This window comes from Salvelinus fontinalis, chromosome 2 (assembly GCF_029448725.1).
Source record: "Salvelinus fontinalis isolate EN_2023a chromosome 2, ASM2944872v1, whole genome shotgun sequence".
In the NCBI taxonomy this organism is placed as follows: Eukaryota; Metazoa; Chordata; class Actinopteri; order Salmoniformes; family Salmonidae; genus Salvelinus; species Salvelinus fontinalis.
The window spans coordinates 51,129,206-51,143,886 of record NC_074666.1 but is presented as its reverse complement, the minus strand read 5'-3'; the positions used below and the strand labels follow the sequence as shown (position 1 = coordinate 51,143,886).

The window sequence follows — 14,681 nt, the reverse complement described above, 5'->3', positions numbered from 1 at the left end:
CCTTGTCCTATCGCGCACTAGCGACTCCTGTGTCGGGCCGGGCGCAGTTCACGCTGACTAGGTCGCAGAGGTGTACAGTGTTTCCTCCGACACATTGGTGCGGCTGGCTTCCGGGTTGGATGTGCGTTGTCAAGAAGCAGTGCGGCTAGGTTGGGTTGTGTTTCGGAGGACGCATGGCTCTCGACCTTCGCCTCTCCCGAGTCCGTACGGGGGTTGCAGAGATGAGACAAGACTGTAACTACTACCAATTGGATACCACGAAATTGGGGAGAAAAAAGGGGTAAAAAATGTTTTTGTTCTGCAGTCTTTGACTGTAGCCTATAGCGCATTTTCTATATTTGCGGTTGGATGGGCTATTAGAAATTGCTAGTGAAAAACCCTAATGTCCAATAAGAAATGCACATTTTCGTTTTCTGTTGCAAAAGTTTTCCATTGCGTGCGGTTATGAACATGACCCTGTTTCCCGGGGTTCTAAATTCTATCGGGAAGGGAATCTTGGTGGGGAATATGTTATGTTAGGCTTTTGAAAAATGTGACACTAGGACCAATTTGTGACACTGTATGTTCGCAAAAACAGGTATTAATTTCTACACCCACAGACTAGCAAAAAGGTCCATGACGAATCAAATGGAAAAATTACCAAGACATTGTAATGGATGCCATCTTGTAATGATTGACAATGCATCAAGACGAGCTGATTCAGCCATTAACTTTTACATCCCAGTGCTCGTGTCTCATTATGGAGCTATATTTGAACTATAGTTAATCAGTAACCAGTGTCAAATCAGCCGAGGACAACATGTACAATGATTTTGTTCTGTTAACGCGACTGTGCTTGAACTGAGACATCGTACTACCATGTAACCCGTCATATATCGCTGAAATAATTGACAGAATTGCTCATGTTATCACCAGTTCTTCAGCAGTAAAGAATTTGGTGCACGCAGAACTTTCTTGATGTTTTTGATTTTCACAATTTCATTTTTTCTTTGTCTTCCTTCAGCCTCCCCAGATGGGTTCCATGGGCATGATGACCCAGCCCACTATGATGTACAGCCAACCAGTCATGAGGCCGGCCAACCCCTTTGGCTCGGCCCCAGGAGCACAGGTACCGGACTCTCCATTCTACTCCCTTCCCTGGTAGCTTTTCTCTGAACAGATGCCAAGCAGTAAGGTGATGTTGCCCCGTAGACGCTGATCTTGGGTTAGTTTAGTATTTTCCGCCCTAAAGTAGGAATCCGTTGCAGTGAAACTGCCATGTACATTATTTCAAACACTGTTTTTATTCCTTCTGACATCAATGCATGTGCGATAGAACAGCAGAGTATGTACTAGAATTGATCATATATTACGTTGCTGGATTCTCAGCTGTTTTGCCCTAATGCGGATCTCCGCTTTAAGTTTAGGAACAGATGAGGGGAAGCTGATCCTTGATCTGTACCTTGAGGAAACGTCCCCCCCGGAGCGTTTACAAACTCTCCCTGCCCTCGGAGGAGCCTGGTTAGATTGTTCACGTCCTCAAACTAGTATCTTTCAGAATGGAGTCGATTCCATTGCAATTTGGCAAGTTCATTTCAGTTTACTTGCTGACTTGAAATGGATTTGAGCCCAACCATGCTCTCTACTGCCTTTTGCAATAGAATTAAGTCTGACTCTGTGGCCAACTTCAACACCCTCTGAGGTGGTATGCCTGTTGTCTGTATGAAAAATCTATCTGCAGGATGCATTGTCCAGCCCCACAACTCATTCTCCATAAAAGTGGTATTGTAATATACACATGGTTATTTCATATCGCTGGTAAATGGTTTAATGTGGCAAGTAACTGAAGGAATTATATTCTGGAGGTCAATAGGAATTCTGCGCTTTGGGACTTCTTTTCAGAACGAGCTTTCTTTCACCCTCGTACCATTTTAGCTATTATTCTGAATGATGCCTGGCATGTCAACATAGTATTTAGAATAGGATATAACACCCTCATCCTCCTTTCATCTCTTCAGTAGGCTCTAAATCAGAACGGTAGCTGCCTTAAGAGAATATATCTTGTGAAGCGTGTATTTTTTTCTGACACGATTTATCTGCTGTAAGGTTTTACCTCCACACTGACCGTGTTAGGGCGCTACACTCTGGACCTGAACCTGTTCTCTCCATTCCGCTCCCTTTATATCTGTAGCTAGGTTCTCCCCTCTTGTTTGTAAGTTCCCTCTAGCCGTTCCTCGATTCCCCTCACCCTGTCATTCTCTCTCTGAACTAGCCCTCGGCAGCTTCTAGTCCTTCCAGTCAGAGTCCTCTCAGAGCACCAGGAAAGGACCCCTTTGCACAACTCTCTCTCAAGGATTTCTTGTAGAACCTCTTTAGGTACAACATGTCCTGTGTGTGTGTGTGTGTGTGCGCTGCATGCTTATCTGCACACTTCTGCTCCGCTTGCCAACACACCAATGTCTCTAGGGTTTGATAATTATTTGTGCTTCAAAGCTGAATGGCCCAGTCTTTCCCTTCATAATCACTCAACCACCTGTAAGATGTCGCTTGCTCCGTTGCCTTGCATGTCTGCACGGAAGTCTGACCTAGACTGCGAAACAACACTTTTCGAAAAGTACATTGGCCTATGTGACATTTTGACGACATAATGAAAGCAGCGCTGTTAACAGACCGCATCACTTCATAAGCTGAGACATTTATTTTGAAAACAAAGCCACATTGGTGTGCATCAAACATTTACATGCATGTGCATAAATTATCAGCAGCCTCTTGTGGAAGTTGACCGTTAAAATAAATGTCACCACTAATATGGTTTCTTTTGACACTCGTCTATGCTTACAAAATGGAGCCCTTTGAGAGAATTCTGTGACAATTCTGCTAAATGTTTATTTTCTCTAAGTGGACTTCAGCCCTATGTTTGTCCATCATGCTGCAATTCAAGCTTCAAACCAGGGTGGAACCAAAATTATATTCCAATCGATTTGTTCTGAACAGAACCACTTCATTTTGTTCCACTGTTCTGACCAGCAAAATAATGTTCTGAACTGGTTCAAACCCCTCAAAGTACTGGTTTATATTGTTCTTATTTTTAGCCTGTGAAATCAAATTTTTTTTGTTTACATTTAGCTAATTTAATTACTTAATAGAGCAGGCAAGCTAGTTGTTTACATGGTGTAAGATGTGACTGAAATTTTGTGGGTGGGGAGAGAGCATTGAGGAGGCTAAATGCTGGGCATCTTATGACATGCATTATACGAATTAGGTCCACAGAATTATACCTAGGAGGAGCAATTTTGAATGTCCTTAGTTTGAGCTAGCTAAGGTGTTTGAGGAAGCTAGCAAGTTCGTGTGTGCAGAGTGGCACCAGAATTTAAAAACGCGTCTTACCTTTTTTTAGTTAATAGATCCAACTTGAAATGAGAACTAGGCCTGTAGTATCCTTAACTAGCATTAAAAGTGAATCCATTCTTTTCAGGCTAATGAAAAAATATTTCTCCCTATCTTCTGAATCAAGCTTGTAACTAACGTCAGTACAGTAGCCTATGCTTCGGAGGGGCAGGTAGACTAAAATCGCACAGGCAAAGATTTTCAGCTTCTGGCAGACACTGGAATAAGTTCTTGAGTGACAGTGAGGGCTTTGCATGGGTGTTTTGTTGTGGGACTTGAAAAAAAATGCCTGGAACGTAAAGTAAGGTTATTCACCGGTTCCCATGCTTTTAAAGTAAAGGTTCTGTTTCTGTTCATTGAACAATTTTATTTTACGGTTATCAGTTCTGTTCCCTGAAACGGTTTCAACCCCTGCTTCAAATAATAATTTTCCCCATTTTTGGGGGGGGCTGTCATCTTCATTGCAATACATACCATTTGCATAAAATCAATGTGGCCAGAATGTATTTAATAGATAGTAATTTGTTCTGCACTACGCTTTCAGGTGTGTTTGATTTGGCCAACAGTATGTCCTGGATGAAAGGCATTTTTGATCTAAGAATCATATGTCCTGTTTTGTGCCGGAGGACTTCTCAGCTAGTCATGACACAGGACTGGCGATTAACTGAATCGTGTCAAGGATTCACTGTTGTCCTGATCAAACACACATCCGAGAACGCAAGTGCTGGAGAAAAAATATCTATAAATATTTTTCTATTGTATTCTGGCCTACGTTTTGTGAAGGAACTTGGTTTGTTATCAAGGGAAACAAGGAGTATTAATGTTTGGCACTTAAATAAATACATTCAACATGGCCTTTATCTTTCTCTCAGCAGATGCAGTTCATGTAACCTAAAAGGAGGCTTTTGCCCTCCGAAGACAAACCATGAAGCAGCGAGACTAACTTTCAAGCAAAATCCAGTTAGCTGTTATACTCCTCGTCGAGAATATCAGCACAAATAAGGACTCGAGGGGAAACCATGTCCAAGAGGCGTCAAGTATAGGACACGGATCCCATTTTGTAATTTGTCTTCCGAGAAACAGTGTGCGCTGCCATTCTAACCTCTCTACAGGGATCACTCATCCCATTTGTCTTCTGTAAAAGATACAAATGGTTGCGGAAAGGGAGACATTTTGACTTTGCTGTTATGTATGGATAATAGTGGTTTATCACAGAATTGCTTGATCCGATCATCAATCGTACATTATCTAATTTAACCATAACTGATTAGTAAAGCTAACCTCTGTTAATACCATCATTTTCAAAAATTATGTATTACATTTGCAGTAGACATTCCTTGTGCATTGTTTATTTATTTATACCCACGGAGGATATGAAATAGAAAAAAATGAATGAATTTGAACTCTTTGTGGGAGGTATTCAGGTGTATACATGGGTATGATTTGATTTGTGTAATTGGAATTTGAGTGTGAGTAAAAAAATAAAAGTTAATATAAAGATGGAAAAATGTAACCGACTGAACCAGCATAATGTCAAGCACAGTTTTTAGTAGCTCAGTCACAACCCTGGGGTGATATTGGCATAAAACAAGTGTAATGATTCAACTGTCAATTCTGTGAGCTAGGGTCTTTTTTTTTTCTAAAGGGAACATTTTCACTCACTTGCAAAGCACTACGTTTGATTTGCCGGCATCGCGTTGGGAACGATCCACATTTATGCTTTACACTTGGCATGTAATTTATTTTACATGTAACAATTCTATGGCTGCCTTTCCAAAATGAATGTGCAGAGTGTCCTTCATGCTCAGGCCATCTTTACATAGACCAGCATTGGGGTTGGGGGAAAGGAGGTGGTCACAGGAGGCAGGGGAAAGAGCTGTGGTTGTCACTGGTCAGCTCTAAGTGTCGGATCTGGGTTGAAATACTATTTGAACTCTTTTAAATACTTTGTTTGCTCTAGCTTGTCTACAGTGGCAGAAGGGCTGGGTTAGCAGTTTTGGGACTATTCTATTGGTCTATTAAGCCATACAAGATCAATCAAGCACAGATAAAGTATGTTAAATGATTTAATATTTGAATAAATGTCGGGTAAGTGGGCAGTTGAGCACGGGGGGAAATGGAGCACTGTTGATCGGTGCTTTGTGTATATAAAATGGATCATTTCCATCATGGTGGTGGGTGGGATATGTGCAGGATGGTCAGAACATGAAGGTTATTCTATTCATCAAATTAGCATTTTAACGGCATTGTACCTGCAGATTTATATTTTTGTTTATATTAAATATATAAATAAATGTATGCAGAATTTGGTAGATTTTTTTCTCAATAAAGTGCAGCTTCCACAAAGTGTTTTGCAACTATCTTGAGTTTGTGTGGGTGATTTGATGATAATGATTTGTAATCAACTGTATTACAGCAGTATGGGGGGATTATACCCATTTGGGTATAAATGAGGTAAAGGTTTATATGTGGCGAAGAGTAAGACAAGTGAATCACTAATTCCCCCGGGTTATAACCTTGGTCTATATCCACATTTTAACATCAGTTACATGTGAGTCTTTTTATAGATCTTAATGAATAAGATTTTATATGAACAGAACCTAGATCAATACTTCTACTCTGAGCTGCTTTAAACCTGTGAAGCATCATGTGGCACAATTGTTCCTTAAGAAAACATTCGTAGACCCTTGCGTTTGTAGTATCATTGCAGGTTTAATGGTAATACATGTCTCTGATCCCAACATGAGGCCAATGCTAGATTTTTACAAAAGTGTGCTTGGGCCTGGCTACTTGAACCTCTTGTGGATGATGCGGGCAGTGAGGGGCCAGTCTTCGGGAGCCTGGAGCATCCCTGGAGCTGAGGAGCCTTCAAAGCCGGGGGTCTCGGATGGCACAGGGTGCAGGGGAAGGGCCTGGCCCACCACAGTCAGCAGCTTCATCTCCAGAGGGCCCAGGTGCATGTCTCCCTGCTGGCCAGCACAGAGAGGGGGAAGGGAGTAGTCCCATATAAGAGATGCATCCTGTTTGGCCCAAGATTTCCCATCGCAACAAGGAGAGAGATTGTTACTCTCAGATCCCTAAGTTGTCTCGATTGCATCCACTGCCAAGAGGTGGCACAGAGGCGGATAATCCTTAAGGCGCTCTCTCTCTCAGCTTCAAACCTCTATCCCTGGTTTTTACAAATATTTTTTAGGAGGATTCAATACCTTCTGAATCTAAAACGAATGGCATCTGTTAAAAGGATAGCCAAGTTCGATGTCACATTCATGACTTTGTTTAGCACCTTACTGAAATCATGTTCTCTTCAACACTGTGGTAAAATGAAATTCCCAATGGAATCAGGTGGGTACATGGTTTGGATACAGATTATTGCTGTGATTTAGCAGCGGGCATAAGGAACACCCAAGCCACACACTGCTGTAATATTTATAATGAACAAAAATATAAATGCAACATGAACATTTTACTGAGTTACAGTTCATATGAGGAAATGAGTCAATTTAAATAAATTAATCAGGCCCTAATCTATGGATTTCACATGACTGGTAATACATATATGCATCCATTGGTCACATATACCTTTAATAAAAAAAAAGGGCCTCAGGATCTCACCATGGTATTTTTGTGCATTCAAATTGCCAGCGATAAAATGCAATTGTGTTCGTTTTCTGTAGCATATGCCTGCCCATACCATAACCCCGCCGCCATCATGGGGCACTCTGTTCACAACGTTGACATCAGCAAACCGCTCGCCCACACAACGCCATACACGTGGTCTGCGGTTGTGAGGCCGGTTGGACATACTGCCAAATTATCTAAAACGACGTTTGAGGCGGCTTATGGTAGAGAAATTAACATTCAATGCTCTGATGGACATTCCAGCAGTCAGCATGTCAATTACACACTTCCTCAAAACTTGAGACATCTGTGGCATTGTGTTAAGTGACAAAACTGCACATTTTTAAAGTAGCCTTTTACTGTGCCAAGAACAAGGTTCACCTGTAATTATCATGCTGTTTAGTCAGCTTCTTGATATGCCACACTTGTCAGGTGGATGGATTATCTTGGCAAAGGATAAATGCTCACTAACAGGAATGTAAACATTTGAGAGAAAAGGTTTTTGTGCATATGGAACATTTCTGGGATCTTTTATTTCAGCTCATAAAACATGGGACCCACACTTTACATGTTGCTTTTATAGTTTTGTTCAGTGTAGCTACGAGCTCTTGCTTGTGCTGTCGCTCAGCTGAGGCTGACCTATATATCTATCGACAGATGACGATGGAGGCTGCCAGTACAGCTTTATCTTTCTACTGAACTTTGGCAGCTAAGAAACAAAAATGTGTTGGACCATGTTTTTGCTTTCTATTCGACCTGAGCCACCCTCAAATGGAAGAACTATCGGCCAAAGGTGAATACCACGCAGAGACAACTGCTGTAAACAGAGCTTATACCCTTGGTCGAGGGAAGCTGAGTTGAATTGTGTTATAAGATGCCTCTTTTAATGTCGGCACAGATGGAGAAAAGGAGTCGAGGAAACCACATTTGATTATTGAGATATGCCCATAGACGTATAGAGATTCAGTTCTATTTCAACTCTAACGGATGTGTTGAATCCGAGAATAGCCTGAGATGGGTCTTACCTGCAGGTAGGTCTGGCTGCCGTACAGAAGCACACTGAGGTCCTGAAGGGGGTCCTCTGTTGGCCTGTAGGCTGCCTCACTGCAGCTGCCGCTTGTTTCATCCCTCTCCAACTCTTTGGCCTGCTTTTGAGCCCGCCATGCTTCCGTTGCTGGGTGGAGGGGAGGTACGGGGCTGCTGCTTACCCCGTCTGGTGGGAATCATGAAAATCATTAGAAATTGGGAGGGGGGGTTAAAATGACTACAGTGATTTACTGAAAGATAAAAGCCTGTACAGTATCCAATATGGAGGAAATTTGGATAGGGTTAGGGGTGAAAAGAATTAGCTCAGTAGAAGAAAATGCCACATTCCAAGAGAGGAACGTGCTGGTAGCCATTGTTAGTTTAAGTTTTTATCTTGAGTTGAGCTGAGAGGACATGCCGTCTTAGACGGAAATTAGTGTTGCCATGTTGCCAAATAGTCTTGGGAAGGGAGCTGTGACTCAGTGGCTTCCTGTGCCCGGGCGGGCCTCCCATTAGAGTTAGACGATACTGATCACAGCACCCTTCTCAGTGGCACACTGGTGCCCACTTAGTGGAAGATTGTTTTACTAACCAATCATCAAAGGAAAGTCGTCGTCTCCGAAAACATTTAATCGTAGAATGAAAATGATCAGGTATGTCTATTTCTACTTGCTTCCCATTTCATGTGAAATTGTGCATTTTTCTATTATTTTATTTATCTTTTTTTTCTCTGCATTGTTGCGACGGTCCCATAAGTAAGCATTTCAGTTAGTCTACACGTGTTGCTTTCAAAGCATGTGACAATTGACATTTGTAAGTGGCAATAACAGATGATTAAGAAACGTGAGTATTTCAGAAAGGCTAACATATTTAGATTTGTGATATATGCTTGTCAATACAGTCTAAGGCAGCAACTGTTGCACAAACTCCAAAAGTGACAAGGAATCACTACTCTGTCCCTCTTGTGGTCTTCCCTGCTTCTAGTCAAGGAGCTGCACTACTGGCAACACTGGACAAATGTCATCACTTGTCAGCAATAAAAATGTATCAATAGTTTCAATTTGAAAGACATCCTAGACCTAGGATCTACACTGCAGGACCGAGAACTATCTCTGCAGTGCCGTTCCAGCTTTGGTTCGCCTGCTAAACAGTTGAAGATAGCTGTGTTTGTATATTATGGTGTTTTGTTAATTTGTATTTAATGTCATTAAGTTGTAGTTTCAATTCAGCTTATTGATGACATTTGTACAAGGATGTCAAATAAAAAATACAGTTGATCATCATCATAACCTGATGGTTGGCCACAGTCCATGAAGTGCTTTGAAAGGCTGGTCATGGCTCACGGCTCACATCAACACCATTATCCCAGAAACCCTAGACCCACTCCAACAGATCCACAGATGATGCAATCTCTATTGCACTCCACACTGCCCTTTCCCACCTGGACAAAACGAACACCTATGTGAGAATGCTATTCATTGACTACAGCTCAGTGTTCAACACCATAGTGCCCTCAAAGCTCATCAATACGCTCAGGACCTTGGGACTAAACACCTCCCTCAGGAACTGGATCCTGGACTTCCTGACGGGCCGCTCCCAGGTGGTAAGGGTAGGTAACAACACATCCGCCACGCTGATCCTCAACACGGGCCCCTCAGGGTTGCGTGCTCAGTCCCCTCTTGTACTCCTTGTTCACTCATGACTGCACGGCTAGGCACGACTCCAACACCATCATTAAGTTTGCCGACGACACAACAGTGGTAGGCCTGATCAACGACGAGACAGCCTATAGGGAGGAGGTCAAAAACCTGGCCGTGTAGTGCCAGGACAACAACCTCTCCCTCCACGTCATCAAGACAAAGGAGATGATTGTGGACTACAGAAAAAAGAGGACGGAGCTCGCCCCCATTCTCATCGACGAGGCTGCAGTGGAGCAGGTTGAGAGCTTCAAGTTCCTTGGTGTCCACATCACCAACAAACTAACATGGTCCAAGCACACCAAGACAGTCGTGAAGAGGGCACGACAAAACCTATTCCCCCTCAGGAGACTGAAAAGATTTGGCATGGGTACTCAGATCCTCAAAAAGTTCTACAGCTGCACCATTGAGGGCATCCTGAAGGGTTGCATCACTGCCTGGTATGGCAACTGCTCGGCCTCCGACCGCAAGGCACTACAGAGGGTAGTGTGAACGGCCCTGAACATCACTGGTGCCAAGCTTCCTGCCATCCAGGACCTCTATACCAGACGGTGTCAGAGGAAGGCCCTAAAAATTGTCAGACTCCAGCCACCTTAGTCATAGACTGTTACGCTCTGCTACTGCACGGCAGGCAGTACCGGAGTGCCAAGTCTAGGTCCAAGAGGCTTCTAAACAGCTTCTACCCCCAAGCCATAAGACTCCTGAACAACTAATCAAATGGCTACCCAGACTATTTGCATTGCACCCCCCCCCCCCCCCCACCCCCCCTAACACGGCTGCTACTCTACGTTGTTATCATCAGTACATAGTAACTTTAATAACTCTACCTACATGTACATATAACCTCAACTAACCGGTGCTCCCCGCACTGTACCGGTACCCCCCTGTATATAGTCTTGCTATTGTTATTTTACTGCAGCTCTTTAATTACTTGTTACTTTTATTTGTTATTCTTATCTGTATTTTTTTAAACTGCATTGTTGGTTAGGGGCTCGTAAGTAAGCATTTCCCTGTAAGGTCTACAATGGTTGTATTCGGCGCATGTGACAAAAAATGTTTTATTTGATTTGAGAGCGTTACTCTTCATAATGGTCTCCTGTACTGTGGAGTCAAAGGGTCCCAGTCCTGCCGCCTGAGTCAGGAAGACGTTTCTGTGGACAGGAGAGCAGAGATGGGTGAGACCACAGATGGAAAGCAAGGAGAGTGCCGTTTTACCACAGGTGAGTGGATTAATAGAATAGCATTGCATATAATTGATTGCCGGGTCCCAGATCTGTTTGGGCTGTGTTGCCTAAAAATGGCATGACAAAGACCATAGGAGTTGGCTATGCAACACAAACTGATCTGGGACCAGGCTGTCCAGCTTAATTCAGTAACATTGACATGTCATGTCACACAATGTGACAGTGAAATCAGGGCAAATGGCCATCTACAGTATATGAATGTGGGTGAAGAGTTATGTTGAGGTGAGGGACCTAGAGATGTGCAGGTCCTCCAGGCGACGCTCAAACAGTTGACTCATGTGCTCAAGATTCTCCTCCTCCAGTTGTTGGACGGCCAATGCTGTAATGGATACCTCTCTTGTGTAAATAGCAAGCTGTGGGGTATTCCAGAAAGCAGGATTATTAAATTAGCCAACTAAATTTGATAAACAGCCACACAAACTTGATTTTCTGGTTGATTAAGAGAACTTGTATATTGGTTGTTGCTGTTCAGTCAATTATACCTTGTCAATTTTAAATCTATATTTCTCAAAAACATGAAATTATTTTGGACAGTTAGCTGGCTAACTTATACTCATGAATCCATCTTTCTGTTACAGACGCCTGGAGCAAGGGGATGTGCTTTCTGATCATGTCTGGTAACACTTTATTCAACAACCAAAGAACATCCAGCCTACTTGACAACTGTGGAAAGCATTTGAGTCAACATGGGCCAGCATCCTGTGGAACGCTTTCGACACCTTGTAGAGTCCATGCCCTGTTGAATTGAGGCTGTTCTGGGGGGGGACTACATTTTAAGTGTTGCGTGTTCTTAATGTTTTGTACAGTGTATACTGTGTAACAATAGGGTCACACAAACAAAAACCCAATTGGTACCATATTATTATGGTATGTAATGATGGGTCTTACTGTGCTTTCTTTTAGAACAAATCATGATGACTACCAGATTATGAACTGTAAAATAAAGCAAACCTAATGTGCTGTTTATATTTTCAACCACACATACGCCATACCTCTCTCTTCAGCCACTCATTTTCTTTGATCTCCTGTCGGCTGTGCTTGTCAAGGTGTTTGATGGCCCTCTGAGGAAAAAGTGTGTTATCATCAAAACTCAAGTAATCTGTTCTGCTGATGTGCCTTATGTCTTACCTCTGTAGCCAGCTGTTTTTTTTCATCTATGAGATGCACTGTCTTCTTGTCAATTTCATTGAAAGTTACATCAAGAGAGTGCTGAATATTGTCTGTAGAAGTAAGAGACACGGTCAAGGAAAATCTGTGAGGACATCTGTCTCTCTCTGTCTTGTAAATTAATTGACTTTTGTTTTTGTAAATATTATTTCTTTGATTAAATCATTTTGAGGTTCAATCTCGCTTCGCAAGAAAAGTTTATTCCTAAAACCAGTTACTGGTTTGTATAGGGTTACAGGGGTCCGAATAAGAGTTGACTTCCCAGAAAATATAGGCCTAGTTATCCATCCCTTATAGGAGCCAAGCCTGTGAGTGCATGTACCTGCCATCTCCTGAAACTCCTTCTGCATCTGAGCCAGCTCGGCCTCCAGGTGCTGGATCTGCTGCTGGTGCTCTTGGCTTCCGGTCATCTTATACTCCTGCCCGATTTGCCTCTCGGCCTGCAAGACGAGCACATCCTCCTCCAGGCGGCTGACTTCAGCGCGCAGCTCTCTCACGCACAGGGACAAACTATTTGTATTCATGTTACATTAATATTGCACATTGATAATATTCCAGGTGGGGAGTACCGGTGGATGGTAAAAACAGTTATTGACAGGTAGCTTTATGATTATGTTATATCGTATTGGAGAGCCGAGAGACTACCTGCCAGTTCTTTCTCCTGGCTGCGGACTAGCTCCAAGTTCTCCTGCAGAGCTTGCTCCACCTGCTCTTTGTTGATCACCTCTCTCTGCTCCAGCTTACTCTCCTGTTCTTTAGCCTGCTTCCGCAAGACCTTTATGTGCCCCAACTGCTCCTCTTTCAACTGCTCCCTCTGTGAGCACAAAACACTTAATCATTTTATAGTGCATATTCTCTCACTCAAGAAGTCTTTTAGGTAGTCTAGTCAATGACCTTAGGGCAAAAACCCAAATGTGCACCTAGCACTCCACAGCTGATTCAAATAACCAACACATCATCAAGCTTTGATTATTTGAATCCACTGTGTGTGGGGGGGGCAGGACCGTGTTTGGGGAAACTTTGTCCTAAACTAATAAAACTGTTGCAAAATAAAACTACTGATGTTTTGGGGAATGGAAAATGAATACAGACCCTGTGAATTCACAATTGCTTAATGTTCTCACCAATTCTGTGTATCTTTGCTTCTTTGTCTCGAGTTGACTGACCTCCTCCTGGCACTCATGTATTTCCTTTCTCTTAACTTGGAGCCTAAATACAACACACAAGTAAGTCATAGTCTGGGAATGTGTGGTTTGAGTCAATGTCAAAAAGCTGGCACTTTCAATTTCTGTTGCTCAAAACGTTAAGGTCTATCAAGCTAGAGAGGCTTAATGTTTCTGTCTATTTCAAAGGTTATGTGTCTAGCTATGATCAATTAAAGGAGAGCCGCACACTAGGCGCTCAGATGTAATAATTGAATAACCTAATAACCAACGTTTCGACAGACAAGCTGTCTTCATCAGGGTATAAAGAAACGTTGGTTATTACGTTATTGCGTCTGAGCTCCTTGAGTGTGCGGCACTCCTTTAATTTTACAAGTGTTCTCCGATAGCCAGCACCTCGCCTAAATAGGTGTGCGTTTCTTTTTCCTCTAGATTATTATGTATCTAGCTATAACATACCTCGTGAATTTCTGCATCATTCTATATAGCTAGCTAGTTGAATGAATGGATCATAAAAAAAGTAGGCTTTACATGTACGGCTTTTCAATTCAGATCGCAGCTAGCTTGGTAAACTGACAAGCAAATCTAGCTAGCTAACCAAACTGTCTCGCTTATTAGCTAGCTAACGTTAGTTCACTGACTTTAGAGAGTGATATTTGCATTAAACCAGCGTTGCAACATTGGTTTAGTTTATTAGCTAATAAGGTTAATAAAACAGTGCTTACTGAAAATTGATAAAGGCCTCCGCCAACGTAGTCTTGTCTTCATCGGATGACTTCTTACCCATGTTGGCTAGCTAAAACTTCACAAAACAGCTGGTGATTGTTTGACAGAGATGTCTGCGTTCCCCTATTTCCATGGAAACCCCACATTATAGATCGACTCAACATTGCCCCCCAGCTTCAAGATAGTGAACTGTGGGCCTATTCGGGCAGTTCCTGCATGTTGGTCGTCACTAGGTACCGCAGCTACAAAGTCATAAACTCATTCTATTTCTACAATTTATCTTCTTATAATGTGATTTTAAACTTTAACCATAACCGTAATCACACTGCTAACCCCAACCTTAAATTATGACCAAAAAGCAAATGTTTGTTTTCATGACTATTTACAATATGCCAATTTGACTTTGTGGAAGCACAATTTTTTTGCCCATGACACCATTTTGATATCTAAAAATTCTCGCACCCAAACCATGTGAAAAGAATGATGTAATTAATAGTCTGTTTACTTTTTTATTTAGGGCTATGCAATGGCAACCCGTCTTTCATGGCAGAGGGGGCAGTGCCCCACCTGTTTTGAGCCCCACATTTTTAGCCCCCCCAAAAAAGAGATATTTTTTTTTTTAATGGGGGTGGGGTTGCCTGTTTTGCATGTTATTTTGGCATTAATACATGTCA

General features: G+C 42.4%; 2 protein-coding genes and 1 long non-coding RNA gene across 22 annotated transcripts in view; 2 read left to right on the top strand and 1 right to left on the bottom strand.

Moving 5' to 3' along the window:
* picalma (phosphatidylinositol binding clathrin assembly protein a) overlaps positions 1-5,726 on the top strand; it is a 45,646-nt gene extending 39,920 nt beyond the window's left edge. For 15 of the 18 annotated variants that reach the window (XM_055877569.1, XM_055877501.1, XM_055877499.1 and 12 more), the window contains 3 exons: positions 1,004-1,108; positions 2,252-2,355; positions 4,239-5,726. In XM_055877569.1, coding sequence (XP_055733544.1) covers positions 1,004-1,108; positions 2,252-2,344 — 198 coding nt within the window. In that variant the 3' untranslated portion in view covers positions 2,345-2,355; positions 4,239-5,726. The remainder of the gene's footprint in view (positions 1-1,003; positions 1,109-2,251; positions 2,356-4,238) is intronic. The other 3 variants (XM_055877500.1, XM_055877534.1, XM_055877527.1) reach the window with 3 other exon arrangements.
* A 332-nt stretch (positions 5,727-6,058) lies between these two features.
* On the bottom strand, positions 6,059-14,258 carry ccdc83 (coiled-coil domain containing 83). Of its 3 annotated transcripts, none has more exons than XM_055877648.1 (10): positions 14,007-14,258; positions 13,243-13,327; positions 12,764-12,948; positions 12,441-12,608; positions 12,080-12,171; positions 11,944-12,012; positions 11,183-11,304; positions 10,788-10,858; positions 8,010-8,197; positions 6,059-6,335 (listed from the first exon to the last, which is right to left on the bottom strand). In XM_055877648.1, the coding sequence occupies exons 1-10, from the start codon at positions 14,047-14,049 to the stop codon at positions 6,153-6,155; spliced, it is 1,206 nt and encodes a 401-aa protein (XP_055733623.1). In that variant the 5' UTR covers positions 14,050-14,258; the 3' UTR covers positions 6,059-6,152. The 3 variants fall into 3 exon arrangements, with proteins under 3 accessions (XP_055733623.1, XP_055733630.1, XP_055733613.1); XM_055877655.1 differs by having other exon boundaries at positions 6,059-6,332; positions 12,764-12,932; positions 14,007-14,256; XM_055877638.1 differs by having other exon boundaries at positions 12,764-12,932; positions 14,007-14,253.
* On the top strand, positions 8,187-12,296 carry LOC129820751 (uncharacterized). The gene is made up of 3 exons (XR_008754240.1): positions 8,187-8,663; positions 10,817-10,927; positions 11,530-12,296. It is a non-coding gene; the product is annotated as an uncharacterized LOC129820751 (long non-coding RNA).
* Positions 14,259-14,681: the final 423 nt, after the last annotated feature.